The following is a 27,790-nucleotide window of genomic DNA, read 5'->3' as shown; positions in this document are numbered from 1 at the left end:
CGTTTCCCCACCTTGGGCTAAGTTATGTGGCCCCAGCTAAGGTCCGCCGAGGAGAGGAGTCTGTTTGGGGAGAGAGAGATGGAACGGTCCCCTACTGTCATGGAGGCACCCAAAGAATCATGAATGGCTGTCCTTCTTTCCCTCCTCCCCGTGTCGCTCCCCATCACACACTCAGATAGGCTGGAATGAAATGGATTTGACATTTACTTTTCCCCACCCTTACCGGTTTATCTTTGCCTCTCTTCCATCTGTGCCTTTTCCTCCCAGAGATAGATATGCCGGATCATGAGCCCACCCACCTGACTAGCTTTCACCACCAGCCTCACACAGTTCACGTCTTGCCTCATCGTTTTTGGAAACACTTCCTGATCCAACTGCCCTTCCAAGAGTTGGCCCAGCAAGATGAACTTGCTACAGTACTGTGGCACCCCCTCAAGGCCATAGCCCAACTCTACTTGCCCTCTCTCTAAGGCCCCTTCTCCATCCACCGTGGAACCTGTCAGCACCTGCACTCTCCTCAGGTTCACAGACCGGCTCAAAAGCACAGTCAGGTGGTTCCCTACACTGACATTGCTTGTCCAGAAGAACGACTCCTCCAGACTGTAGGCCTGCCAGGGGAAATGAACATCAGAAACACTCATATCCGTGAAAATGGTTCCAGGTGGATTGTCAGGGCCGTGAGAGTCCTTTGCCTTAACTGCTGAGCTCTCGTTGCCATCTGAGGCCATGTAAGAGGCCCTCGGGTGGAAGAGGAACGGCCGGCAGAGGATCGGTTTCTTCGGAACGGAAAGGGCACAGAAGTGAGGGATCAACCTTTCCAGGGGCTTCTCCGCGTGGAAGAGGAGGAGGAACTGGGCGAGCAGCGGGAGGTCTCTGCTGTGAAAGAGTTTGCCCAGGAAGCCCATGTTAGAGAACTCCAGTAGAACCCAGGGGCGGGACTTCATTTTGGTCACCTCCCACTGAATGTGGTCGACAAACTTGGGGCCACAAAACACGTTGTCAGCTAGTAAGAGGAAGTAATCAGAAAGGTTTGCAGCGTAGCTCATGAGGAAGGCATGATCCACGTTCTGCTTGGAGTAGAATTCCCGAGGAACGTCATCCTCCCTGGTGCCAGCCACAGTGGGGTAGACGTCAGGTGGAGCATGGATCAGCAGCAACTGCCTTGCCAAGATCTGTGAGCTGAAGAGGTTTAAAATACTATCGACGGTTTTGTTGAGCCAGGTGAGGTCAGAATCGGCCAGGTGGACCAGCACTGTGAAGTGTTCCTGGTCAGCCTCGGAGGAAGCACGGAACAGGGAGTCCAATGTAGCCAACAGGTTGCTTCCCTCGGCCCATGACCCTGAGGAGATCCCCACCGTCAGCCACTCTAGAAAGAAGTCAGATAGAGGACCGTTGTCAGTATGCAGTGTGGTGATGGTTGTCAACAGAGTGGGGGGGACCTGGAAGGGAATGCTCCTTGGGGCCTTCTTCCTTCCTTTCTACACGCTCCTGTTTGCTTCCCCATCGGTTCTCTCCTTGGATGGCGAGCTTGTTTGAGGCCTGGCTATTCAGAACATCAGCCTTATCTGGAAACTTATTAGAAATGTAGATTCTCAGGTCCCATCTCCAAAAAAACAACCAGACTAAACACTCACCACATCAGTTCTGAATCACAGCGACCCTCTACAGAGTCTCCGTGGCTGTAAGTCTTGACAGAAGCAGACCGCTTGATCTTTCTTCTTTATGTTGGGTGCGGGTTTGAACTGCTGGCCTTGAGTTAATAGCCCAGCACCCAACCCACAGCGCCACCATGGCTCCTTAGCACTCCACCCCATCCAGACCTGTGCAATCACAATCTGTATTTTGAAAATACCACCAGGTGATTTGCATCCAGGCTAAAGTATGAGAAATACTAAGCTAAGTAGTTCTGAGTCTGTAGAGCAGCAGTTCTCATCCTGTGGGTCGCGACCCCTTTGGGTGTCCAAAGACCCTTTCACAGGGGTTGCTCGATTCATAACAGTAGCAAAGTTACAGCTATGCAGTGGCAACAAAAATAATTATATGGTTGGAGGGTCACCATAACATGAGGAACTGTGTTAAAGGGTCGTGGCATTAGGAAGGTTGAGAACCACTGCGTTATACTAACAAAAAGAACTCTGAAGAAGAACCTAAAAAGTACAATAACACTTATAATAGCCAAACAAAAGATGAAGTACTTAGGAGTAAGTCTAACCAGAGAAACAAAGGCCTGTACAGAGAAAACGACTAACCACTACTACAAGAGATCAAAAGGGATCTACATAAGTGGAATGTACCATAACCATGGATAGGAAGACTTAACTTTGCAAACATGTCAGTGCTACACGAACCAATCTACAGATATAATGAAGTCCTTATCCAGATTCCAACATCATTCTTTAAGGAATGGTAAAACTTGTCAATTTCTATGTAAAAGACAGGGACTCTGGGTAAACAAAGCACCACTAAAGAAAGACAAAGTAGCACCCCTCACACCTCCTGATGTCAAAGCCTACAACTACAGTGTCACAACAGTCTGGTTACTGGTACAAGGAGAGGCACATAGACCAATGGAACAGAACTGAGAATCCAGAAATAAGTCTATCACCAATTGTCAGCTGACCTTTGACCAAGGGTCAAAAGTCATTAAGTGAGGAAAAGATAGTCTCTTTAAACAGGACCTGTATTTCATGTCATAAAAAATGAACTCAAGATCGATCAAACATCTAAATGTAAAGCTTAAAACTATAAATATCAATGAAAAATATGGACAAACTTAGGGGTGCTAATACATGGCATAAATATACACCCAAACATAACTGGAAACATACAAACAATAGAAAACCAATTAGATAATGGGACATCCCCAAATTAAAATGCTTACATACAGTAAAAGATTTCAACAAGAGTCAAAAGAGGGTAATTTGGGGGGACAATGACATGCAATAAGGGACTAATCTCTCAAACTCACAGAAAAACTTCAAAGCTGCAACAAAAAGTCAAATAATCCAATTAATAAATGAATAGGGACAAAATCCACCTGTAAGATGGACAGTCCCTCACAGAAGGGCCACACGGAAGGAATGATATATCCAGCATGCAGCATAGCACTGATGAAGCACATAAATAGCCTCTAGTTCTTTAATATTTCCTCTCCTTACTATTACGGTCTTAGTTTCACCTCATTAATCTTCTGAGACATTTGAATGTTAATTTGTATAATTAAGTCATTTGATGCATGAAATCCAAGATAGATAAACCCTTCAGAAATAGTAATGAGAGCAATGATTCCATGAGGTTACAGAATGATGGGGATGGGGAGAGGGGAAATCAATAACATTGATTATAACCTCATTACAGTAGAACACATAACAGAATTGTAGGTGAACAGATACATTGGAAGGTGTAAGATATGGCAAAATTATAATAATATAAGAATAAGGGTTCCGGGGGGAGGGTTGGGGAGGGAGGGGATAGAGGGGAACTGATATCAAAGAGTTCAAGAAGAAAGAAAATTTTTTAAAAATGATTGTGGCAGCAATTGTACAATTATGCTCAATCTAATTCTAATTGAATTGTGGATTGTTATAATATCTGTAAGAGCTCCCAATTAAAAAGAAGAACAAAGAAATGGTTAGGGAATTGAAAAACAATTAACCAGAGAAGACATTCAGATGGCCAACAAACAAAGCAATGCTCTCAATCATTAGCCATTCAAGGGATGCAGATCAAAACAATGAGATACAAACCTATCACCTCGCCTCAGCATTGATAGCAAGGTTCCAGAAAGCAGAGAGCAACAAATGCTGGTGAGGACACAAAGAGGACACTTTCACACACTGCTGGCAGGGCTGTAAAATGGTGCAGGAAAGCGTGGACCCTTCCTCAAAAAACTGGGAATAGCAACACCATATGATCCATAAGACCCCACTCGACATATATCCCAGAGACCAACCAAAACCAAACCCACAGCCATCAGAAGTTATTCCAACTCATCGTGATCATATATAGCATTACCAAGACTTTGCAAAAAATTTTCCAGACTATAAATCTTTACAGGAGAAGACAACTTCATTTCCCCACCAAGGAACAGCTGGTAGGTTTGAACCACTGGCCTTGCAATTAGCAGCCTAATACCTAACCCTCTGCAAAATTTGCTAACTGAGGGGAGATACATATGAACTTGGGTGAAACTCAAAACTCACTGACATCAAGAATCAATTCCAACTCAGAGTGGAATTGCCCCTGTGGGTTTCTGAAATTGTAAATCTTTATTTATTTATTATTTTTTATTCTAGCTTCAAAATTGTAAATCTTTACAATAGAAAGTCTCATGTTTCTCCCACAGAGTGGCTGATGATTGTGAACTGCTGGCCTTGGGTTGAGCAGTCCAAAGCATCCCCTCTATATAATGCCAGGAGCTCCTTGTTACTGGGATAAAGAGGAAGGTGATTCCACCCAATCTGATCCCACCACACCGAGGCAAAACACTATGGGCATGGAACAGAACAGCATGGGGAACAGAGCAATGAAGTCCCCAGGGAATACCAAAAAACAGACTTTGGGGCCAGGGCTTGGCGCCCCAACAGACTCAACTGGAAAACACTCCTAAAGGCCAACAAATAGTCCTTGAACTAGCTACAAGTTTTTCTTTCTTGTTGCTGTGTTTTGTTTTGTTTATTGTCATTGGCTTGTTTTGTTTTATTTTGTTGCTTGGTTTTGATCTGTCTTGTTTTAGTGCATGTTATTATCTCTGCAGGTCTGTCTGAATAAGATATGCTGGATGAATAATCTGGAGAAAACTGCGGGACCGACGTTCTTGGGGGGCATGGGAGAGGCAGAGGTGGGGGAAAAGGAAGTGATGTTAACAAACCCAGGGACAAGGGACCAACAAGTGATCCAAATCGGTGGTATGGAGGGTGTAGGAGGCCTGGTAGGATGTGACCAAGGGTAATGTAACCAAGAGGAATTACTGAAACCCAAATAAAGACTGAACATGATAGTGGGACAAGAGGAAAGTCAAAGGAAATAGAGGAAAGAGCTACGAGGTAAAGGGCATTTATAGAGGTCTAAATACAGACATGTACATATGTAAATACATTTTTATGTGATGATGTGAAAGTAGATTTATGTGCATATATTTATAGGTTTAGTATTAAGGTAGCAGATGGACATGGGCCTCCATACAAATACTCCCTCAATGCAAGAATACTTTGTTCTGTTAAACTGACATTCCATGATGCTCACCCCCCTGATATGATCGCTGAAGACAAAGTGGGTACATAAGCAAATGTGGTGAAGAAAGCTGATGGTGCCTGGCTATCAAAAGATATAGCATCTAAAGGTCTTAAAGGCTTAAAGGTAAACAAGTGGCCATGTAGCTCAGAAGCAACAATGCCCACATGGAAGAAGCACACCAGCCTGCATGATCAGGAGGTGCCAAAGGGATCAGGTATCAGGCATCAAAGAACAAAAAATGATATAATTGTGAATGAGGGGGAGTGCAGAGTGGAGACTCAAAGCCCATCCTGTAGGCAATTGGCAGGGTCTCAGGGAGGAGACGAGCCAGTCAGGGTGCAGTGTAGCAATGATAAAACATACAACTTTCCTCCAGTTCCTAAGTGCTTCCTTCCCACCCCCCACTATCATGATTCCAATTCTACTTGACAAATTTGGCTAGACCTAAGGATGTACACTGGTACAGATAGGAATTCGGAATCCAGAACGGATGATCCCTTCAGGACCAGTGGTGAGAGTGGTGATACTGGGAGGGTGGGGTGGAGAGGGGGAACCAATTACAAGGATCTCCATATAAGCTCCTCCCTGGGGGATGGACAACAGAAAAGTGGGTGAAGGGAGATGTCTGACAGTGTAAGATATGACAAATTAATAATTTATAAATTATCAAGGGTTCATGAGCGGCTGTCTAAGGTGTAACTACTGGTCTCTCTCCACATCTAGAACAAAGAATAATCAAGAGAATTGAAGACATGTGATACCAACTGGTCCAATGAATGAATGGACCATGTGGTAGTTACATAATGTCATGAAATTATATACAAGTATGTATACACACACACACAAGTGTAGAGGTGGTATTGCAACCTGTCAATCAGGTCCCAGATTGATGGTACCTCCTTATGGGCATGGCCTTCTCATAAGTAGGGTCCTGGGAATCTCCCCTGTCTCTACCTTCTCCTTCCTGTTGGCTGACTCTGGTTGCTGCTGTGTGCTCACTGTCATTGGATCCACACACGATTCCACCAACCTGTGATCTTCCTGCATTCTGCATCATTTCATGTGGCTGCGGGAGTCTGAAGAGGGACTGATGGACTACTACCCGACTTATGGGCTTGATCTGGACTGGGCTGAGATGTTTTCTTTATCAATAATTACTTCTTGATATAAAGCTCTTTCTTATACATATGAGTGTCTCTGGATCTGTTTCTTTGGTCAATCCGGCCTCACCCAGACCACAAGAACATCAGCCTCCATGAGCCTGAGACCAGAAAAAGTAGATGGTGCCCAGCTCCCACCATCAACTGCTCTGAAGGAATCCCAGTAGAAGATCCTGGATAGCGTGGGAGGGGAGCATGCAACAAAACAAAAACAAACAGGTGTATTGGTCTGATAGAAACAGGTAGGCTCTCCTGGTAGGCCCTAGTTACATTTCAGGCTTGGAACTCAACTCACTCCCGTGGCTTAGTTTTCAGCCAAACAGTAGGCAGGTCTATAAATGCAACAATGGCAAGAGGATAGGTAAGCGCACCTTAGAACAACCTACCACGTGAGATCAAAATGGTAGCATTTACCCAAGGACAAAGTTCAAAAGGGATAAGAACGAAGGAATGAAAAAGGTAGCAGTGAGGAAGTTGGATAAATGACGTTATCTTGAGGGGATATGGTGAAGTAGCTACAAGGACAAAAACGTATGAATTGATGAATGGAAAACTGATGATCTGCTCTGTAAACCTTCCCCCAATTCACAATAAAATAGTTCAATGAATAAATGTGTAACTCAGCCTACATGCGTGTTCATAGCCACCCAATTAAAAATAACCAAAAGGTGGAAACAGCTAATGCGTCTATCAACGGATGCATGGATACACAAATGGTAGTTTAAGGAAGAAGAAAGAAAGCAAAGGAGACGGACCATGTCATTCTAAATTCTCTTGTCATCCTAACATTCTCTAACCGGGAGATTTCGTTTTCCAGCGACAACTAACCTTAGCCTTATTTTCTCCCACCTTTCCCTCCTACCGCTGATGTGTAGATGTCTTCCTGAGGGAACATTGCCTGCCAAACCCAAATGTTCCCTGGGAACCATCCTGACTCTTCTCCCTCTCGTCTTTCCTTCTGAGCTACATCACCTCTCTCCTTGCCTCTTGGTCCCCTGGGGTACTCCACCCCCTTCCTTGACACTTACTCCTGTCACTCTGTGCAGCATTTTTCGTATGTTTGCTAAGGAGATCGTTCCAGTTTTCTAGTGCTGTCTGGTCCGTGGATCCTTTAGACCTGGACACCTGGGGCATTGGGAAGGCAAAATATGGATCACTGTGAGTAAAAAGAACTGAAGTTGGCCTCAGGGACTCTACAGGGGAAGAGGTAAGTTAGACTCTTCCTCGAAGAAGCTGGCCACTGACCAGTGGAAGCCAGAGTGCAAGCAATACGTGTTCTGGTCCGTATGTTAGCCACACCCAAGAGTGGCCCCGGGTGCGAGGCTCAGCTTTCGAGAATGTCCCTGTCTCCACCCCCCGCCCCCACAATGTCCGCCATCCCCAAATGAGAATAAAAGTGACTACTTGGCCTTTGATGGCCATAATATCCGGATCATCTTCAATTTCCCTGGGGAATTTCAAAGTGAAGAAGAGCCACAGGGACACCATGCACACAGAGGTCATGGAGAAGCGCCTGATGGAGCACCGCATGGTAGCTGCCTCGGGATACGGCTTCTAGAGCAAAAATCAAATAAATATAGGTGAACTTCCTCTATCCCCGCCAGGCCGAGACTTCCCTTTAGTCCTCCGGAAACCTCCCCAGCCCTCAAATGGGCTTCTGCGCCCTCGTGCGCAGTGTTAGCTTATTTTCCCAGTCCGCTAGTCTTTTCGTGGGTTGGGAACCCTATGCAAGAGCCTCATTCTTTTCCTAACTGGCGAAGGCGGAGATGTCTGTGCTGGCCACCCTGGTTGTCCTTACTTTCAACGTGTCTGTTGGGGCTTCACCTTGCCACGTTTCCCTGACTCAGAATGATGAGGGGCCACTCAGGCTTTAACGAGGGATCTGGTTTATCTGAGCACACAGTCGGTCACATTTTTCCACCACCACCTTTAAACAAAAATCAAACTATGTATGAAAATAACTGACCTGGAAATGCAACAGACTGTTTTAGATGCAAACTGGTATCTTCCTTACTCATTTGTAAAGAATTTTTTTTTAATGTTTCTGCTCTTTAATCCTATTGGACTTTGATGAGAATGTGATTCTTCTTTAAAAATCGTTTATTGGTGTTGTGCTTTAATTGTGGATTAAGTGGGGATTTACATTTCAGATCATTAGATTTTTATTCAACAGTTTAAACTAGTTATCACACCTCCAAGTAGCTTAGCCTACCATGCCCTTTGACTCCGCTTCCCCCTCTTAGAGATGCCTATCCCCCTTCTCCCAAGTTACCACCTGACAGCCCTCTCCTCCATGGCTCCATCCTCCCTCTCCTCCCCTCCCAAAGTCGGTTGTTCCCTTTGCTATGAAAGTCTTTATCTCAGCTTTTTTCTTTCTTCATAACAGAGATCTCGTACAATATCTGCCCCTTTGTGATTGACTAGTCACAGTCTGCCTACTGTTTGTTGGTCTATCCATACCCTGAACTGCTCTGTGGTTTCTTCATGGATTTTCAGAATGCTATTGTGTGCATGTACCAAAGTTTCTTTATCCATTCGTCTACTGATGGGCATTTGGGTTGTTTCCGTCTTCCCACTTTTGAGAACATGGGTGTGTATATGGATGAGAACATGATTCTGTGGACATGGATTAAAAAAGAAACTTTGTGTGAGTTTTGGGCTTGTGGCTGTTAGGTTTTATGTCAACCTGAATTAGTATGCAAGTGTAGGAGTGGAGCCTAACCTACCAATCAGGGCACAGCCTGATGATGCCCCCCGAGGGGTGTGGCCTTTTCTACAGGAGAGGCACTGAGGATGTCTCCTTCCCCTCTTTGCCCTTCCGCCTCCCTACTTGATGGGATTCTGTGTCTGTTTCCAGGATGGTCCAGTGGGCAACCTACCCTGGAGCCAACCTGGGAGCTGTTAGCACCCCGCCTTATGTCCACCAACCTTGGAGCCCCACAACTCTGCACCCACTGGCCTGCATCCACTTCATCTCTCAGTCATGGGCCTGCAGCTACTGCGTCTGAAGACATCGGACCAATGGACTTGAGTTGGTCTGGACTAGGATGCCTTCTTGATATAAAGTTACTTCTTGATATAAAGTTCTCCCTTATACATAGCTGAGTGTCCCTGGTTTTGTTTCTCGGAGAACCCAGCCTAACACAAGCCTACTGGAATCCAGACTGGTTTAGCATCAAACACCTCGCTGGCCTTGCTGATAGTAACTCTTCTCTAGCAACAATGTGTTTCTCTGACGGTTTCTAGATTTTTCAGGGGGAAGAGTGGGTCATCCACGCTTGACTCCATTCAGACAGCACAGAAACAAAGGGTCGCAGAACCTGTAATACTTAAGCTCCCCAGGCCATAACATCCTCTCTTCAATCTTTTCATGGAGCCTTGTGCTTCAGGATTTGGGTGGAGGTTAACATGTTTTCTCTTATCTCCCTTTCCTTCCACTTAATCCCCACCCCCCTTTCTTATCAGGGTGAATATATTTACACCAAAACAAGCATAGGCCAGCACAACTTCCATGTTTACAGTTGCTCTGCTTACATTCTTCATGTTGTGCCATCATTACCCATTATCTCTGTCCTTTCCCAGAATAGTTCATCATGATTAACAGAAACTTAATGGCCCCCAAACAAAAACTCCCCTTTCTCCCCTTCCTTCCTTCCATAAACCAAAAACACACACTCACTGCTATTGAGTCAATTCTGACTCATAGCGACCTTGTATAGGGTTTATAGATGTTATTATAGATCTACATGGGAGCAGAGAGCCTCCATTTCCCCCCACAAAGCAACTGGTAGATTTGAAGTCCTGACCTTGCTGTTGGTAGCTTGATGCCTAATCTATAGCACTATCAGCCCCCACCACCTCCCACCCCCTCCCTAGCAGCCATTAATAATCTTTGGATATATTGATTTCATGTGAGTAGATCATACAGTATTTGTCCTTTAGCAACTGATTTCACTCAGCATAATTTTTTTTAACAATTTATTAGGGGCTCATACAACTCTTATCACAGTTCATACATATACATACATCAATTTTATAAAGCACATCTGTACATTCTTTGCCCTAATCATTTCTTTTCTCCTCTTTTCTTTTTTTACATTTTATTAGGGACTCATACAACTCTTATCACAATCCATACATTTACATACATCAATTGTAAAAAGCACATCCATACATTCCCTGCCCCAATCATTCTCAAAGCATATGCTCTCCACTTAAGCCCTTTGCATCAGGTCCTCTTTTTTTTTCCCCTCCCTCCCCTCACCTGCCTCCCTCATGTGCCCTTGGTAATTTATACATCGTTATTTTGTCATATCTTGCCCTATCCGGAGTCTCCCTTCCCCCCTTCTCTGCTGTCCCTCTCCCAGGGAAGAGGTCACATGTGGATCCTTGTAATCAGTTCCCCCTCTCTTATTACAGATTAACTCTCACTGATAAAACTAGTTTACCTGATTTCCTTGGGCAAAGACTGTTAAGTCAGTCCATAGTTTAGATGCAGACCGGGTTATCTAAGAAAAACAGACTTCTTTTCTCTTTAACCTGAGCACAAAGATACATATACTGATTAAAACAAGGGTAACACTTGCTGTTCAAAAGGTTCCATCGCCCCAGGCGTAGCTCTGGTGTCCTTTACCAGTTCCTCTGGGAAGACTGCTCAGTCACCGGCTTCTTCTGGAAGAAACAGGAGACACAGGATAAGGAGGGGCTATGGGTGGGGAGTGATGCTGATCAATCACATGAACAAAGAAGGTGAGGCCTGAGTGAACACAGTGAGGTCTCTCTAGTTCCCTGCCCTGGGGCTAAACTCCCCCTGTGATGATACTCTAGTGTCCCACCCACCTACTCCACCACCAAGGGTATGACTTCATTTGTGACAAGTGCATGCTTAATAATTGGTAGCTGCACAGGGCATCCAGGAAAGCTAAAGCCCCCAGGGCCAACAAGGAGAGTAGAGACACCAGGAGGACTAGGGGAGGGGGAGGAGAAAGGGGAAATGCATCACAAGGATCAACTAGAACCCCCTCCCAGGGGGAAGAATAATGGAAAAGTGGGTGAGGGCGATGGAGGAGGATGTAATATATGGAAAACATAATCTATAACTTATCAAGGGTTTGTGAGGGTGTTGGAGGGAGGGAGGAGGAAGAAATGGGGAGCTGATATCCGGGGCTCAAGTGGGAAAAGAATGTTTTGAAAATGATGATGGCAACAAATGTACATATGCGCTTGACACAATGGATGGATATATGGATGGTGATAAGAATTGTACGAGAGCCCCCAAGAAAATGATTTTTTTTAAAAAGAAAATGATGGCGGCATATGTGAAAATGTGCTTGACACACTGGAGGAATGTATGGATTGTGATAAAAGATTGTAAGAGCCCCCAATAAAAGAATTAAATAATAATAATGGGTGACTGTTTCCTGGAGCCCTGGTGGCGTAGGGGTTAAATGTTGGGCTTTGTGTTAGGCTGGGTTGACTAGAGAAAAAAAACCAGAGATAGTGATATATATATATATAAGAGAGAAATTTATATCAAGAAGTTATTATGGGAAAACCGATCTCGGGATCTACATGTAACCTCCTCTCTGGGGGTGGGCAACAGGAAAGTGGGTGAAGGGAGACGCCGGGCAGTGTAAGATAGGATGGAGTAATAATTTATAAGTTATTAAGGGTTCATGAGGGACAGGCAGTGGGGAGGAGGGGGTGGGAAAAAAGGAAAATGAGCTGATTCCAGGAACCCAAGTGGAAGGTGAATTTTGAGAATGACGAGGGCAACGAATGTATAAGGGTGCTTTACTCAATTGATGTATGTATGGATTGTGATAAGAGTTATATGAGCCCCAATAAAATGATTTATTAAAAAAAGTCATATGTCCAAAAAAATCCATCCCAGCCCAATCCAACTCGAGTGCATAAGTTGGGTACTAATTCATCAGTCCCTCCTCAGACTCACCCAGGCACATACAATGAAGCGGAATGCAGGATGATCACAGGAGAGGGAGTGCAGAGTCATGTGGCTTCAAAGTTAGTGGAAATATGGCAGCTCTCAGGGTTAGTAACAGAGAGTGGGGAGGGGGTGACGGGGCGAGGGTCCAGGACCCTCCTTATGAGAAAGTCACATCTCTAAGGGCATAACATCAGATTGTGACATGATTGACAGGTTGGATGCTACCCCTAGCCAAGAGTATCTAGTTGATATAAGATCATCTGACAACCGCAGGCTGCTAACTGCCAGGTCAGTATTTCAAACCCACCGGCTGCCCTGGGGGAGAAAAGACAAGGCTTTCTACTCCCATAAAGAGGTACAGTCCTGGACACTCACAGGACTCTATGGGGTTGTCCTATGGCAGTGGTTCTCAACTTGTGGGTTGTGACCTCTTTGTGGGGGTCCAATGACCCTTGCACAGGGTTCCCCAAGACCATCAGAAAACACATTTCTGATGGTTTTAGGAATGGAGACATCACTCCTCAATCCATCTCCAGGCGGGTCTGCCCACATGCAGATGTGCCCACATGCAGACACACCCACATACAAGTACACAGCATGAATATTGTTACCCATGCTACACCATGCTTCAAGACAAAATTTGTTTGTCATTAGAAATAAATATTTCACAATATATAATTACATATTTTTGTGATTAATCACTTTGCTTTAATTATGTTCAATTTGTAACAATGAAAGTACATCCTGCATATCAGATATTTACATTATGATTCATAATAGTAGCAAAATTATAGTTATAAAGTAGCAATGAAAATAATTTTATGGTTGGGGGTCACCACAATATGAGGAACTGTATTAAAGGGTCACGGCATTAGGAAGGTTGAGAACCACTGTACTATGGGGTCATTATGAGTCAGCACGGGCTTGAGGGCAGTGAGTTATTTCCTGGGTGGCAAAAATGATTGCCCCAAAGTTGTGCTTTGAACCCACGCAGTGGCCCTGCAGGAGAAAGGACTGATTACCCTTTCATAAGGATGACAGCCAACAAGCCCCATGTGGCTCACTCGTCTTTCTCACAGGAAACGCCCAACGCTGTCCCCCACCTTGAGCTCCGGCTGGTGAATCTGCAGCTTCTTGAGACACGGCTGTAAGGAATCCCATGTGGCTCACTCGTCTTACTCACAAGAGTCACCATGCAGTCAGAACCAACCAGCAGTCAGAACCAACCAGACAGCAGCAGGATGGCTCTCATCGTTCTTTCTTTCTTTCCCTTTTTTTTTTTGGTTACATTTATTTTTTAAAACTTTTATTAGGGACTCATATAACTCTTATCACAATCCATACATGTACATACACCAATTGTATAAAGCACATCTGTATATTCTTTGCCCTAATCATTTTCAAAGCATTTGCTCTCCACTTAAGCCCTTTGCATCAAGTCCTCTTTTTTCCGCTCCCCCCTCCGTCATGAGCCCTTGATAATTTATAAATTGTTATTTTGTCATATCTTGCCCTGTCCGGCGTCTCCCTTCACCCCCTTTTCTGTTGTCCATCCCCCAGGGAGGAGTCACATGTAGATCCTTGTAATCAGTTCCCTCTTTCCAACTCACTCACCCTCTACCCTCCCAGTATCGCCCCTCACACCCCTGGTCCTGAAGGGATCATCCACCCTGGATTCCCTGTGCCTCCAGCTCCTATCTGCACCAGTGTACAACCTCTGCTCTATCCAGTCTTGCAAGGTAGAATTCAGATCATGATATTAGGGCGAGAGGAAGCATTTAGGAACTGGAGGAAAGCTGTATTCTTCATCGGTGCTACATCTGCTCCCCTAGACCCCTCTGTGAGGGTTTCTCCAGTGGCCAACAAATGGGCTTTGGGTCTCCACTCTGCACTTCCCCCTTCATTCACTATGGTAAGATTTTTTTTTTTGTGTGATAATGCCTTATCCCTGATCCCTTCGACACCTCATGATCGCACAGGCTGGTATGCTTCTTCCATGTGGGATTTGTGGCTTCTGAGCTAGATGGCTGCTTATTCACCTTCAAGCCTTTAAGACCCCAGACACTATCTCTTTTAATAGCCGGGCACCATCAGCTTTCTTTGCCACATTTGATTATGCACCTGTTTGTCCTCGGCGATTGTATCATGGAGGTGTGATCCAATAATATGATTTTTTGCTCTTTGATGCCTGATAACTGATCCCTTCAGAACCACGTGCTCACACAGGCTGGTGTGTTCTTCCATGTGGGTTTTGTTGCTTCTGAGCTAGATGGCCGCTTGTTTATCTTCAAGCCTTTAAGACCTCAGATGCTATGCTATCTCTTTTGATAGCCGGGTACCATCAGCTTTCTTCATCACATTTGCTTGTTCACCCGCTTTGGCTTCAGCGGTTATGTCGGGAGGGTGAGCATCATAGAATGCCAATTTAATAGAAGAAAGTATTCATGCATTGAGGGAGTGCTTGAGTAGAGTCCCAAGGTCCTTCGGCCACCTTAATACTAAACCTATAAATATAGGCACATAGATCTATTTTCCCATCCTCATATATATATTTGCATGTACATGTCTTTGTCTAGACCTCTATAAATGCCCTTTGCCTCCTAGCTCTTTCCTCTATTTCCCTTGACTTTCCTCCTGCTCCACTATCATGCTCCGTCCCCACCTGGGTTACAGCTAAACCTCTTCGTTACGTCATCGTTCTTTCTAAAGACCAACATCACTGTCTTCTAAACATGGGCACCGAGACGGGAGTTCTCCATCTCCCGACATCTCCACCATTCTCCCTGTCCCCATGTGCACTCACACATTCCTCTGACCCACAACCAGTCATGGGAATCAAATCATGTAGCCACCGGCTCGCTCCCTAAGGACTCTTTTAAGTGTAAAAAACTGATATACCAAAAGGTAGCTCATTATTTCATAGTTAAAAATTAAGAACAATAAAAAGTTGTACAAAAAAGTGTACATAAAACTAGATTGTTAGAGGAAAGCGCTTTAAAATATTCATGAAAAAATATTTGATAATACCGGACCCAAAAACAATGAAACTATTATGATATTTCCACATTGCTTCTTGATTGTTGGGCCCACTGCAGTATTCTTCACTTTCTTTTTTTAAACTTTTAATCATTTTACTAGGGGCTCATACAACTCTTACCACAGTCCACACATACATCAATTATGTAAAGCACATCTGTACATTCATTGCCCTCATCATTCTCAAAACATTTACTCTCAAAAAAAAAAAAAAAAAACATTTACTCTCCACCTAGCCCCTGGCATCAGCTCCTCATTTTCCCCCTCCCTCCCCGCTCCCCTCTCACTCTCAAGCCCTTGATAATTTATAAATTATTATTTTGTCATATCTTGCCCTTTCTGACATCCCCCTTCACCCACTTTTCTGTTGTCCATCACCCAGGGAGGAGGTCACATGTAGATCCTTGTAATCGGTTCCCCCTTTCCAACCCACCCTCCCAGTATCTCCACTCACACCACTGGTCCTGAAGGGATGAACCGCCCTCGATTACCTGTGTTTCCAGTTCCTATCTGTACTGGTGTACATCCTCTGGTCTAGCCAGACTTGCAAGGTAGGATTGGGATCATGATAGTTGGGGGCGGGGGGGGGGGGTGGGCGGGGGAGGAAGCATTTAGGAACTAGAGGAAAGAATTTAGGAATTAGCATTTAGGAACTAGAGGAAAATTCATCATTGCTACATCGCACCCTGACTGGCTTGTCTCCTCCCTGAGACCCTTCTGTAAGTGGCCAACAAATGGGCTTTGGGTCTGCACTCTGCGTTCCCCTGCTCATTCACTATGGTAAGATTTTTTGTTCTGATGATGCCTGATACTTGAAGGGGGAGGAGAGAGAGAATGTGGAGCACATCCTGGCCCACCAGGCCATGAGGATGATGTTCCCAATCAGAGCAGCCACTCCACAGAGAGGACCACATGGCAGGCCCCGCAATTTTGACATGATGCCCCTCACTGACCCATATTCCTCACTTCCATCGGAGCATCATTGGCTGTGTGATTATCTCTAACTGTGTGATTATCTCTAACTGCCTAGGATTCCATATTCCTTTAGAGGTAAGCCAATTAGATCATAGGCATTGATATTTGGAAATGGTGACTTCTCTTCTCTGAACATACTATGTTAATCTCTGAAAAACCCCTTCCCCCATCTGCTGAATTTACAGCCTCGCCCCTGACAATACGTTGAGCTCTTGGAACACGTTGAGGAATTGCGTCATTCGCTCATCCTGTCCCGCGGGGGTCTGGGGAGTCACACACACTGAGACGAGGGTCAGCGGGCCACCCTCCGCTGGTTTGGCACGCTTTCTCTTTCCGCCCTATGCTGCTGACTGAAGTCGCAAACACACGGCATGGCCAAGTAGCATTTCATCACAAGAGCGACGAACTTGATGAAAGTTGTAGACAAATGTTACAAGCACAGTTCCGTCGAATTTTTGGCACCCGAGGACGGAATGGGCACGACGACGGGCCCTTCCTTACCAGGCGCTGTTGCTCAGATGAACGTTAAAGAGAGTCAGGAACGTAAATTGTGTGATGTCCACATCGGGCGGCCGCCCAGGTGCCACCGTAGAAAGAACCCTGATTACAAGTGCCATGTTAACCACCGGTGCCCGAACTCAACAAAAAAGCAGGAACCGGTTCTGCAGAACCGGTACGATCCAACTGCAGCCCTCCATGGTTCCTTCCGTGCTCTCTAACCTCAAGTCCTTGCTCCTGCAAGTCCTTCTCCTCTTCCTCCTCCTCCTCCTCCTCCCTTCTTCGTCTTCTTCCTCCCCCCACTCCGTGCTTGCTCCGCCCTCTCGACTGGACTCTTTCCATCACAATGGACAGGAGCTGGATGATCTCTCAGTGCCGGGAGGTGGAGACCCCCCAATAAAATCTACCCTGAATTTATGTTCTTTCCAGCTTCTGACTTGCTCCTCTGCAGCCCAAATAAAACGAGTGTCCCTGAAAACGTCATCTTTGTCATCAACTCCTTTCCTTCATTTCGTATACGCTTTCATCAGTTTCGTCCCTTGTCTCTTGACACCTTCGACCTCCCCTCCTCCTCCTACGCGTTTCCCTGGCATCAGGCTTGCTGCACTGACCACGCCTTCTGTTTCCCTGCCGGACTCTTCCTCTTGCCACCTTGTCCGTGCCCAAGGGCCCTGGGGCTCCAGCCTTGCTCCCTCTTCTCCCCCACTCTCCCTAGATACGCTTTCCCAGTCGTGTCGTTTTAAATATTACCTGGATATCCACAATGCTAAGTCCAGAATCTTTTTTTTTAGTTTTTATTTTATTATTTTTTTAATCATTTTATTAGGGGCTCATACAACTCTTATCACAATCCATACATACATCAATTGTGTAAAGCATATTTGTACATTCATTGCCCTCATCATTTGCCCTTCACTGAAGCCCCTGGCATCAGCTCCTCATTTTTCCCCTCCCTCCCTGCTCCTCCTCCCTCAGGAACCCTTGATAAGTTCCTAATCTTATCTCCAACGCGGTCCCCCACCTTGAGCTCCGGCTGCTGAGTCTGCAGCTTCTTGAGACACGGCTATAAGGAATCCTGGCCTTGTGTAGCTACTTGCCATCAAGGACTTCCAACGTTCTGTGGCCTGGTGGCGACAGGCATGGGAGGGAATGAAATGTTGCCCCGTCAGTGCCTTCTTCACAAAGATTGGTATGCTTGTGTCTGTCGTTGTGGCTGTTGTCCCACTTCCGTTGCTTTAACAAAGTCAAAATAGAGCCTCTCAAGCCTTTTCTCTCCTAAATAGCACCACGATATATCCAGAGATCCTGGAAAAATCAAGAAGTCTTTCTTTGATGCCTGGCTCTCCACAGTCAGTTCATTTAGTCCTTTTACTGTTTCCTACACGATTTAGCCAGCTCATGACCCCTCCTCACAACCGGACGGAGACAAGGTTGAAGTGGTCAAGGATTTCATCTCGTTTGCCCCGTCTTGACTGCTTCCACAATCTGTTTTCAGAGAAACAGCAACCAAGGGACCAAACGATGCACTGTGCTGAGTAAGACCTCTTGAAAGTGCTGGGAAGCAGCGACGTTCCTTTAAGGACTAAGGTGTGGCACGCCTGATTTAAGCCATGGCATTTTCCATGGTCTCGTGTGCGTGTGGAAGTTGGACATTGAATAAGGAAGACTGAGGAAGAATCGATGCATGTGCATTGCCATATGGTGCTGGTGAAGAATGCTGAAAGTCCTGCCAAAGGAACAAACAGATCTGTTCTTGGAAGGAGTACAGCCAGGGTGCCCCTTAGAGGCAAGGATGGTGAGCATTCACCTCACGCACTTCGGACGTGTTGTCAGGAGAGGTCAGTCCCTGGGAAAGGCAGCATGCTGGGTAAAGTGGACAAGAGGACGGCCCACCAGAAGATGGACTGACACTGGTTGTAACAATGGACTGAGATGTAAGAGCCATTGTGAGGGTGGTAGAGGACCAGGCCGAGCTTCATTCTGTTGTACACAGGGTCACTATGAGTTGGAACAATTGGAGGACACCTGACAACAACAACAACATGACCTCTCCTTGTCACTGTTATTGATCCAGCATTAGCACAGCCCTCACCCTATCCTACAGCCACGTGTCTCTCCTACCCACCCTTGTTCTAGTCTCCACATGACAGTCAAAGAGGCCGTATAAAATGGAAAGTCAGGTGGTATTTCTTCACAGTCTGCAGTCTTGCAATGGTTTCCTATTATAAGTAAGATGAAATCCAAGCTCCTCACCTGGCCTGCAAGGTCCTGCTCCATCTAGCCCTCTGCCAGCCCCTTTGATTTCATCTCCTTCCCTCTCTCCATCCCGTGTAAAGGGCTTCTTTGGGAATCCTTTGAACATACCACACTGTTTCTTTTTTTTTCTATTTTTTTACCACACTGTTTCTTGACACAAGATCTTTGCACCTGTTGTTTCTCTTTTGGGAACTCTCCATGGGTTTTCGGAAATAAAAAAACCACCTCCTTCCTATCATTCAAATCTGAGGCCAGCCGTTTCCTTTCCCTCCTCAGATCACTGTAGCTATAGGAATCTCACACCACCCGTCCCACTTTTTCTTTTTTAATTGTTTTATTGTGATGAAAAATATGCAACAAAGCATATGTGCCAACTCAGCACTGTTCGCCTGTACAGTCAGGGGCCAATGTGATGCTCATTGTGCGGTGCAGCCTTCAGCACTGCCAGGTTCCTAATGACTTCCCAAGTTCCTAATGACTCCCCAAGTTCCTAATGACTCCTCAAGTTCCTAATGACTCCCCACCTACCACAGACACTCGGTGTCCACGCGCGACTCCCATTGTTCCTTTGAGATTCTGTCTGGTTTCCTTGCCTCGGCAGCTATTACTTCCAGAAAACCATCCTACTGGTTTACGTGTTTCTCTCTCTCTCCCCACTAGACTAGGACAAAGACTGTTTTCTTCCAAGCCACGTCTATAGCCCTTCACAGTACCTGATCCAGAGAATGTACTTCACAAAGATGTACGATGTCATTAATTATCTGAGACTGTGCGACAGTGTTAAGTGGGCATGTCTTTACTGGACAGACATTGTGCTGGGTGATGGGGCTTCAGCAGTGCTGGGGGACTGGACACCACTCCTGAGGAGGACAACAGGGGAGGTAGCTGCAAGCTCAGACAGCTTGGGAACGGTATTTGGTTCTGCTAACCTTACTGGCCATGTGACTGTGGGCCAATGACTTAGCCTCTGGGAGCCTCAGTTCCTCATTTATAAATGAAGACACACTGACGCCTACTCTCAAGAGTTCTGATGCAGGAGGATTCGGTGAGATTGTCTACCCAGAAATGCCTGGCCTATAGCAAGCACTCAATAACTGTTAGCGCTTTTATGATGAGGAACAAGGGTCATATCGCACCCTGGAACTCAGCAATGCCTTCTTTCCCCTCTGAATTGAGAAGACTCTCCCCTGTGCTTCCGCACCATCCAGATTTTCACCTCTTGGATTCTTCTTATCCTGATGCCCAGAACACTGAGAAGCCTCTCTGCCTCCTGGACCTGCTTCCTCCCCGCTGAGAGCTGTAGCTGGGGGTGGGTGGGGATGGTTGGGGAGCTAGAGGGAAGGAAACACTGTGTTGAAAAGTCCTGACATCACCCAGTCCCCTCACCAACAAACACTGCAGGGGTGGGCTGGGGGGGGGCACTGAGGCCACTGTGCTCGCTGTCTTGGCATGTCCCAGGCGAGGCCTCTGGAGTTTGCAGGAAGACGGAGTTCTCCTTTCAGGCTAGAAAATATGGAGCAGACCCAGAGGGTGGGGATGGGGTGAACTTGGAGCAGGAGTTCACCTCTTTCTTCCCAGCATTTCTCTCTGGGCCCCTCCCAGCAGGTGCTCCCTTGACAACCATTGTTCTTTCTGGAAGATGGCATCTTCATTATCTCCTTAGCCTCTTCCTCTCAGGGCAGGTGACTTCACACAGACCACACTCTGACACAAGCACATGTGGTTGGGTTACAGGGTTTTCTTTCTTTTTTTTTAAATCGTTTTATTAGGGGCTCATACAACTCTTATCATAATCCATACATACATCATTGTGTAAAGCACATCTGTACATTCATTGCCCTCATCATCCTCAAAACATTTACTCTCCACTTAAGCCCTTGGCATCAGGTCCTCATTTTTTCCCCTCCCTCCCCGCTCCCCACTCCCTCATGAGCCCTTGATAATTTATAAATTATTATTTTGTCATATCTTGCCCTGTCCAATGTCTCCCTTCACTCACTTTTCTGTTGTCCGTCCCCAGGTCACATGTAGATCCTTATAATCAGTTCCCTCTTTCCAACCCACCCTCCTTCTCTCCTCCCAGTATCGTCACTCACACTACTGGTCCTGAAGGGATCATCTGCCCTGGATTCCCTGTGTTTCCAGTTGCAAGGTAGAATTCGGATCATGAGAGTGGGGAGGGTGGGGGGAGGAAGCATTTAGGAACTAGAGGAAAGTTGTATTTTTCATTGGTGCTGCATCGCACCCTGACTGACTCATCTCCTCCCCTAGACCCCTCTGTGAGGGGATCTCCAGTGGCTAACAAATGGGCTTTGGGTCTCCACTCTCCACTTCCCCCTTCATTCCCTATGGTAAGATTTTTTTTTTGCTCTGATGATGCCTTAAAACTGATCCCTTCGACGCCTCGTGATCACACAGGCTGGTGTGCTTCTTCCATGTGGGCTTTGTTGCTTCTGAGCTAGATGGTTGCTTATTTACCTTCAAGCCTTTAAGACTCCAGATGCTATACCTTTTGATAGCCGGGCACCATCAGCCCAATGAATAACGTACTAACCCACCAGGACTCCATCCCTCCCACAGCACTCACTGATGGATGCTTCTACAGTTGGTTGCAATGGCCACACAGAGCTGACAGTTAATAGGATTGTGGGGGTTTATTAGAAAAATTAACATGCTACAATTCAGAATCAGAAAAATTCAGGCTACAGGATACAGTTCTTCAATCAGGAACTCTTCTGAGTTGGCCCACAGGCACATCCCTCTCTTCAGCCTGTCAGTCACAAGGACCCTTAGCCTCTGTCTGCCAGAAGCCTTAGTCTGAAGGCACTCAGTTCTAGCCACATGGGTGGCTAACCTACCTCCACCATTACATCCCTAGAAGCATGTCTCGCTGCTTTCTCTGGGTGCTGCAGCCTCTGCTGCCACGGCTTCCCCACCACTTTCCTAGGCTCTCTTGGATTGAAGAGGTTCAGCACAAAGGGGTCTCAGGAGACCAAGCACGCACTCCACTCCTGGCTCTTCTTTCTTGATGGTGGTGCAGTTTTCCTTTTCCGTTTCTCCCATGGCTCATTTTAAACGAAGCAGGATGGTAAAACTGACCAATCTCTACCTTAGAGTTCCATACACCTTATTTGCCAAATCCCACCCACATACCGCTCAGTAGGAGGCACTAGAACCATTCAGGGAGGTTACAGAAGCAGATACCTACACCTTATCCTGGATCATTAGTGGGATAAAACTTCATGGTACAGAAGTTTTTAATTGCCTAGGGTGTGTGTGTCTTTAAATATTTTTTTTTCTGAAAAGAGGTGATAGGACAATAAACTTGTTCACTTTAACTGTGTGAATTGTATGGTATGCAAATGATATCTAATAAAGTTGTATAGGAGTCTCTGAGTGTTGCAAACTATTAATATGCCTGACTACTTACCAGAGCTTGGAAGTTCCTGCTAGTTAGAAGGTTGGCAGTTTGAATCCACCCACAGATAACTCAGAAGTAAGGCCTGACAACCTACTTCCCCAAAAACCCAACCCTTGAAGCCCTATGGAGTTGAGGATTTTTGAAATGACAAACATGCTGTTCCCTATCTATTTACTACAGTTAAGGAAAAGAAAATCCAGCCTTGTAGAGCAGAGTTCTACTCTTGACACACATGGATGAGGTCACTCGAGTCAATCCCCTCAGTGGCAATTGGACTAGGTTAAAACTGTGTGTGTGTGTGTGTGTGTGTATTAAAAGATGGGCACAATGCCTGGGGCTGAATGGTTGAAGTAGACATAGGAGGGAAGCGAGTAGAAAAGTTGAAGATGCGTGACTGAGGAACAGCGAAGACCTAGAGGAGAGGAGAGAGGCCATCACGGCTCTGGTGCACCGTGCCTGTGCTCCGGGCACGGTCTTTGCGCTCCAGTACTGCTGTAACAAAAAGACCACAGGTGGGAGCCTTGCACAAACAGAAAGGTACTTTCTCACCGTGGAAGGGGCTAGCAGTCTGAATTGAGGGTGCCAGCGCTAAGGGAAGGCTGCTCCTCTGTGCGTGGGCTCCGGGAAGGTCCTGGTCTCTGCAACATTTGCAGACTTGCTCTTCCTTGAAGGCGTCCATCCATGTGCTCTGACATCAACCTTCTCTCAGACCCAGGAGGTTCATAGCACAGCGGCCCTGGTCCACGGGCTGCACTCTGCTCTCAGCTCTTCTTGCTGGTACTAAGTTCTTTCCCTCTCTCTCCATCTTTCTTCTATTACTTGTACATAAAAGTGACCTCCCTCACTGCCATCGATTCTATTCTGACTCACAGCAGGCCTATAGGATAAAGTATACCTGCCCCTGTGGCTTTCCCAGACTGAATGTTTATGGGACCGACAAGGCAGCCTGTGGAGCAGCTGGTGAGTTCAAACAACTGATCTGGTGCTCAGAACCTCAATGACACCACCAGGGTTCCCAAAGAGTGATGCAGAAGGAGGCAAAATAAGTAAAATGGAGTTAGTTGTACATGACATTTGCCTGCCTTTAAAAAAGGGGAGGGTGGGCTGAAGACCAGTGGAAGAGCATGTCTAAGACCTGTTTGAGGTGGTGGAGACCACTGAGGACCAGAAGCACCAGACTGTGCCATGGAGGTGCAGAGGAGCAGCACTGAGACTGCAGTGACTTCTCCATTGGCCCAAGACTATGGAACTGGGGACTCAATAAGCAGAAGCCAAGGGACCATACTGGTGGCCTAGTGGTTACGCAGGGAGCTGCCAACCACAAGGTCAGCAGTTTGAAACCACCAGTCAGCTCCTCTAGAGAAAGGGAGGCTTTCTATTCCCATGAAGACTTACGGAAACCCACAGGGGCAGTTGTTCCCTGCCTCATAGGGTCTCTCTGAGTCAGAAGTAACTTGATAGCATGAGTTTGGTTTTGTGATTTATTCCGAGTGGGGGAAAAGGGTGGGTTGGGGTGCAGGCCACGCCTCACGGAAATCGATATAAAATCAGGACAGTGACCTAATCCCTCACAGCGGCTCACACCATGGAGGACAATTACATCGTTGCACAACCGCCAAACCACTGAGCGTCATGGTCCGGCCAAGATGGCACATATTTTGTGGGGGAGACATAGTTCAATCTATGACAGGTACCTGCTGGGAATATGAAGGGTAAGGGGACAGGGGCAGAAATTCAAGACTAGCTGGGAATGAAGAGTGAACCAGTTATACCTTTATGAAAACTACCCAAGTGCTGGTAAAGTTAACCTCAAAACAGTATATTTCAAACTGAGGACCACCATCCGTTTAACAATTCATCAGACTGGATCCCAGGGCAGGGAGAGTTGCATCAGCATGCAAAGGTAAGTCTTGTTTGGTGAAATGCTCTCCTGCTGTGGGACAAAGATAATGTAGATCACAGTCCAAAGGGTTTGAAGTCACAACAACCTAGTGGGGAGAGAATGGCTTCTTCGCAGGAAATGGGATTTGAGATGAGTTTTTGTGTCTCTTTTCCTCAGCTTTAGGGCCGCCAGCTTGGTGTCTGGAGAAGATCAAAAACCCTCCACAGAAGATTACAGTCCTAACTCTGCTATTATCGTGTGTGACTTTGGCTAATTAACCTTTCTGAGTCTCAATTTCACAATGTGAAAAAATGATGACAATAATGTGTGCCTACTTTACAGGGTTGATGTGTTCAGTAGACGGTAAATTACGCCTGGCCAGTGACCCTGTCTGACTTCGTTCCAACAGTATTTCCAGTTGATCACGTATGTCCACTTCCCCACCTCCTTGCCAGGGAAAAGCAGCAAAGGAATCGGCATTTAGCATGTAGTGCTAGAGACTGTGTGTGACTTGACCGAACATGGCAACTCTCAGATGGTCATGGCGATGTGGTCCTGCTCAGGATGTTCCGTTGAAGCCCTTTCCATCCCATGGGAACACTTTCATCCCTGATACCGAGAATTCTAAACAGTCCAGCTCCCCAAGACCATGGAGCATGCTGAGAGAGGCCCCCCTGCGGTGGTGGTACAGAGCCCTGAGTTAGAGGTGGTGGCGTGGTGAGGACCTGGTAATGAACCCCAACTTCACTTTCCTTCTCAGTTTCTCACAGGAGCTCAAGTCCTGCAGGAGTTTCTAAAGTGGCCCAACCGGACCGGGAGGAAACACACCCTGAAGCCCTGCTGTAGGTAACTCTGCTCCTCCCATCCCCCATGGGAAGGGCTGGCAGCACCCTGAGAATGTCCCACTTGCCAGCGCCTGTTGGAGACTCCTGGGGGGAGGGGGCCCAGACATGGGTCTAGCCCTCTGGGCCCCACACCCAGGTTAAACCAAAGCCCAGAACTGTGAGCTCAGTGACCTGTGGAGCCCCTTGGACTGAGTCAGCAAAAAAGGATGACAAGTATTTCATTACCAGGTGTCATGGCAGCAGAAGGAAAAGACCCTTGTCAAAGGTGTGACTGATCCCCAAGGACCGCCCTCACCCGCTGGGGCTAGCGTCAACACAGGGAACACCAAAGTTCCAGGCAGGAATAGACCCTGCAGCACAGGAGGAGTGGGAATTGGCTCCAGGGACATGAGCAGGGGAGGGGAAGGGTGGGGGAGGGGGAGGAGGGGGCAGGAGGGGGGAGGGGAAGGCGGAGAGGAGGGGGCAGGAGGGGGAAGGGGCAACCAGCCAAGGTTGATTTCAGTTGTGGTGGCCACCCATGGAATGGGCTCCCCCAAAATCCTGGTCCCATCTGTTGTGGGTTCCTGTCCTGCCTCACCTGGATAACCAGACCCTCTCCCTGTCCTACCGGAAGCACGGATATCAGCCGTCTAAGACACAGAAATTGAAGTCAATTTCCCCGCCCCAACAACAAATACCAGTGGAGCATCTACCATGTGCTTAAGGGGCCCTGGTGTCAGGGGTTACTCCGTGGAGTGTAAATGGCGGGATGAGTAGTTCAAACTCGCCAGCCTCTCCTCCACTTTTGTAACGACAGTCTCAAGATTCACTGAGCGGCAGTGAGTTGGGGTTGTTTTGTTTCGGTTTTGGTCTCCTGTGTGTCTAGTGCCGAGATTTAGACACGAACTCTTCTCTCCTGTAAAGCCTGGTTTACAGCCCCGTGGGAGAGCCGTGTGCAGAGGGAGAGGGCAGGGGCACCAAGGGGTGTAAGACAATTTTACCGACTTATCAGTGCAGTAAAATAGAGGAGTAACAAGACAGAGTGGGAGTACACAAATAAAACGAGGCCCCAAAGACAGCAGCTCCTCCCGAGAGGGGAGATCCCAAGGGTTTGTAGGTTTCCCCTGGGGGACATCTGAAACAAGCATTCCAGGGCACCGGGGGTTGTGGTTTTGGTGAGAGATGGCATTGAAATGGAAAGACACAGTAGCAGTGGAGTAGAGGCCAAGGGCAAGCCGGCGCCCTGGGGGAGCTGGGGAGAGGAGGAAGACCGCTGGATTCCCGGGGGGCTCGCAGTGGAAGGCTCCCTGGTGTGGTCTATTCCGGAGGCTAGAGGTCAGGGCGGCAGGAGGTGCAGAGCTGACACCCAGAACCCATCAGGCCGTCGCAAGGAGGCCGCGGCGGCGACCGAGGGGGTGGGGGACCAGGCCCTACACGTGCGCTACGTGCTGCGCAGGCCGCCGGGGAGCCGGGCCTGCCCCCACCTCCCGGGCCCGGGCTCCGCGATCTGCTTGGGGGCCGGAGAGGAAGTGGCTCCCCTTAGTTGGGAACCCACGAGCGTGGGCTTCCCATTGTAACGGCCGGGAAGAGCTCCGGCAGCGCCTCGTCCCGGGAGGGCGAACCTTGGGGCGAAAGCTGCCGACCTGGGGGTGCTGGCCCAGGGGTAGGGTGGAAGTGCTAAGTCGGGGTGGGGGTGGGGGTGCGGCGCTGAGAAGGCCGGATCGGGGTGGAGACCCCTGGGTGTAGGAAGCGTGCCAAGGAATCTGGGGCTGCACAGATGGGGACGATTTGGGGGACGGAGGCCCAGGTGGGGGGCGGAGTGTTGACCGAGAGTAAGGAGGGGGTTCCTGGAGACGTGGCACTCGGAGCGGAGCTCGGTTCCGCTCCGGCCGGCCGCGCTCCAACCCCACTTTCCCCGGGGAACTTGAACCTGACCCCGCCCAGGCCTCGCTCCCGGCCCTCCGGGCGTCTCTGCCTGAGCACCTCCCGGCAGGGGTTACCCAGGTCCGGCCTCTGGGGTGTCCAGCCGGCCCCAGACGAGACAATGCGGCCCGGGCCCCGCCCCCCGAGACTGATGCGGCCCGCGCCGCGGCCAATCACAGCCTGCGGCTGGGCTCTTTAAAAAAAGAAGAGCCGGCCGCGGTGTGGCTGTCAGCTGGAGAGGAATCCCTCCGCCCATGTAAACACACATCATAAAGGGCAAGGGGGAGCGTCTGCTGTGGGGTGGGGGAGTGGTCGTCTTCCCCGAGAGCCCCCTCGGTCCTTGGGTTCCCCATCACTACCCTGGCAACCGACCCCCCTTCCTCAACGTCACGCCAGGCCCGCGGGGAGCCAAACAGCCGCTGCCCGATCTGGGAGCAACAGCATCTCATCACTTAGGGTCATTACCGGAAATGGAGGAAGGGAGGCTGGGAGACCTTAGGAGTTGAGAACGTGAGGGAGCCCTCGGACAGGGTTTTAAACTGGGAAAGACTTTCTTAGGCTTGTTCTTCCTGTCCACCCTAACTGAATGACGGCCATGATTCGTATTTGCAGTGTTGCTCTAAGTTATATCTA

The 27,790-nt window shown here is 47.5% G+C and overlaps 1 protein-coding gene across 1 annotated transcript; it reads right to left on the bottom strand.

The window, feature by feature from the left end:
* Window positions 1–227: 227 nt before the first annotated feature.
* Window positions 228–27,754, bottom strand: LOC142439592 (alpha-1,3-mannosyl-glycoprotein 4-beta-N-acetylglucosaminyltransferase-like protein MGAT4E). Its single transcript, XM_075542083.1, has 3 exons — window positions 27,741–27,754; window positions 27,145–27,350; window positions 228–1,366 (listed from the first exon to the last, which is right to left on the bottom strand). Exons 1-3 carry the CDS (start codon window positions 27,752–27,754, stop codon window positions 228–230), a joined length of 1,359 nt encoding a protein of 452 aa, XP_075398198.1.
* Window positions 27,755–27,790: the final 36 nt, after the last annotated feature.

Source organism: Tenrec ecaudatus, chromosome 1 (genome assembly GCF_050624435.1).
Source record: "Tenrec ecaudatus isolate mTenEca1 chromosome 1, mTenEca1.hap1, whole genome shotgun sequence".
Lineage (NCBI taxonomy): Eukaryota > Metazoa > Chordata > Mammalia > Afrosoricida > Tenrecidae > Tenrec > Tenrec ecaudatus.
The sequence above is the reverse complement of the archived record's forward strand: the minus strand, read 5'-3'. Positions and strand labels throughout refer to the sequence as shown.

Coding starts and splice junctions, on each gene's coding strand:
- LOC142439592 (XM_075542083.1), bottom strand. Junction 1,367..27,144: donor GTTCAAGTTCCCCGGGGAAA/GTGGGGTTGGAG, acceptor ACTTCTTTCTAG/AGTGGCTGACGGTGGGGATC.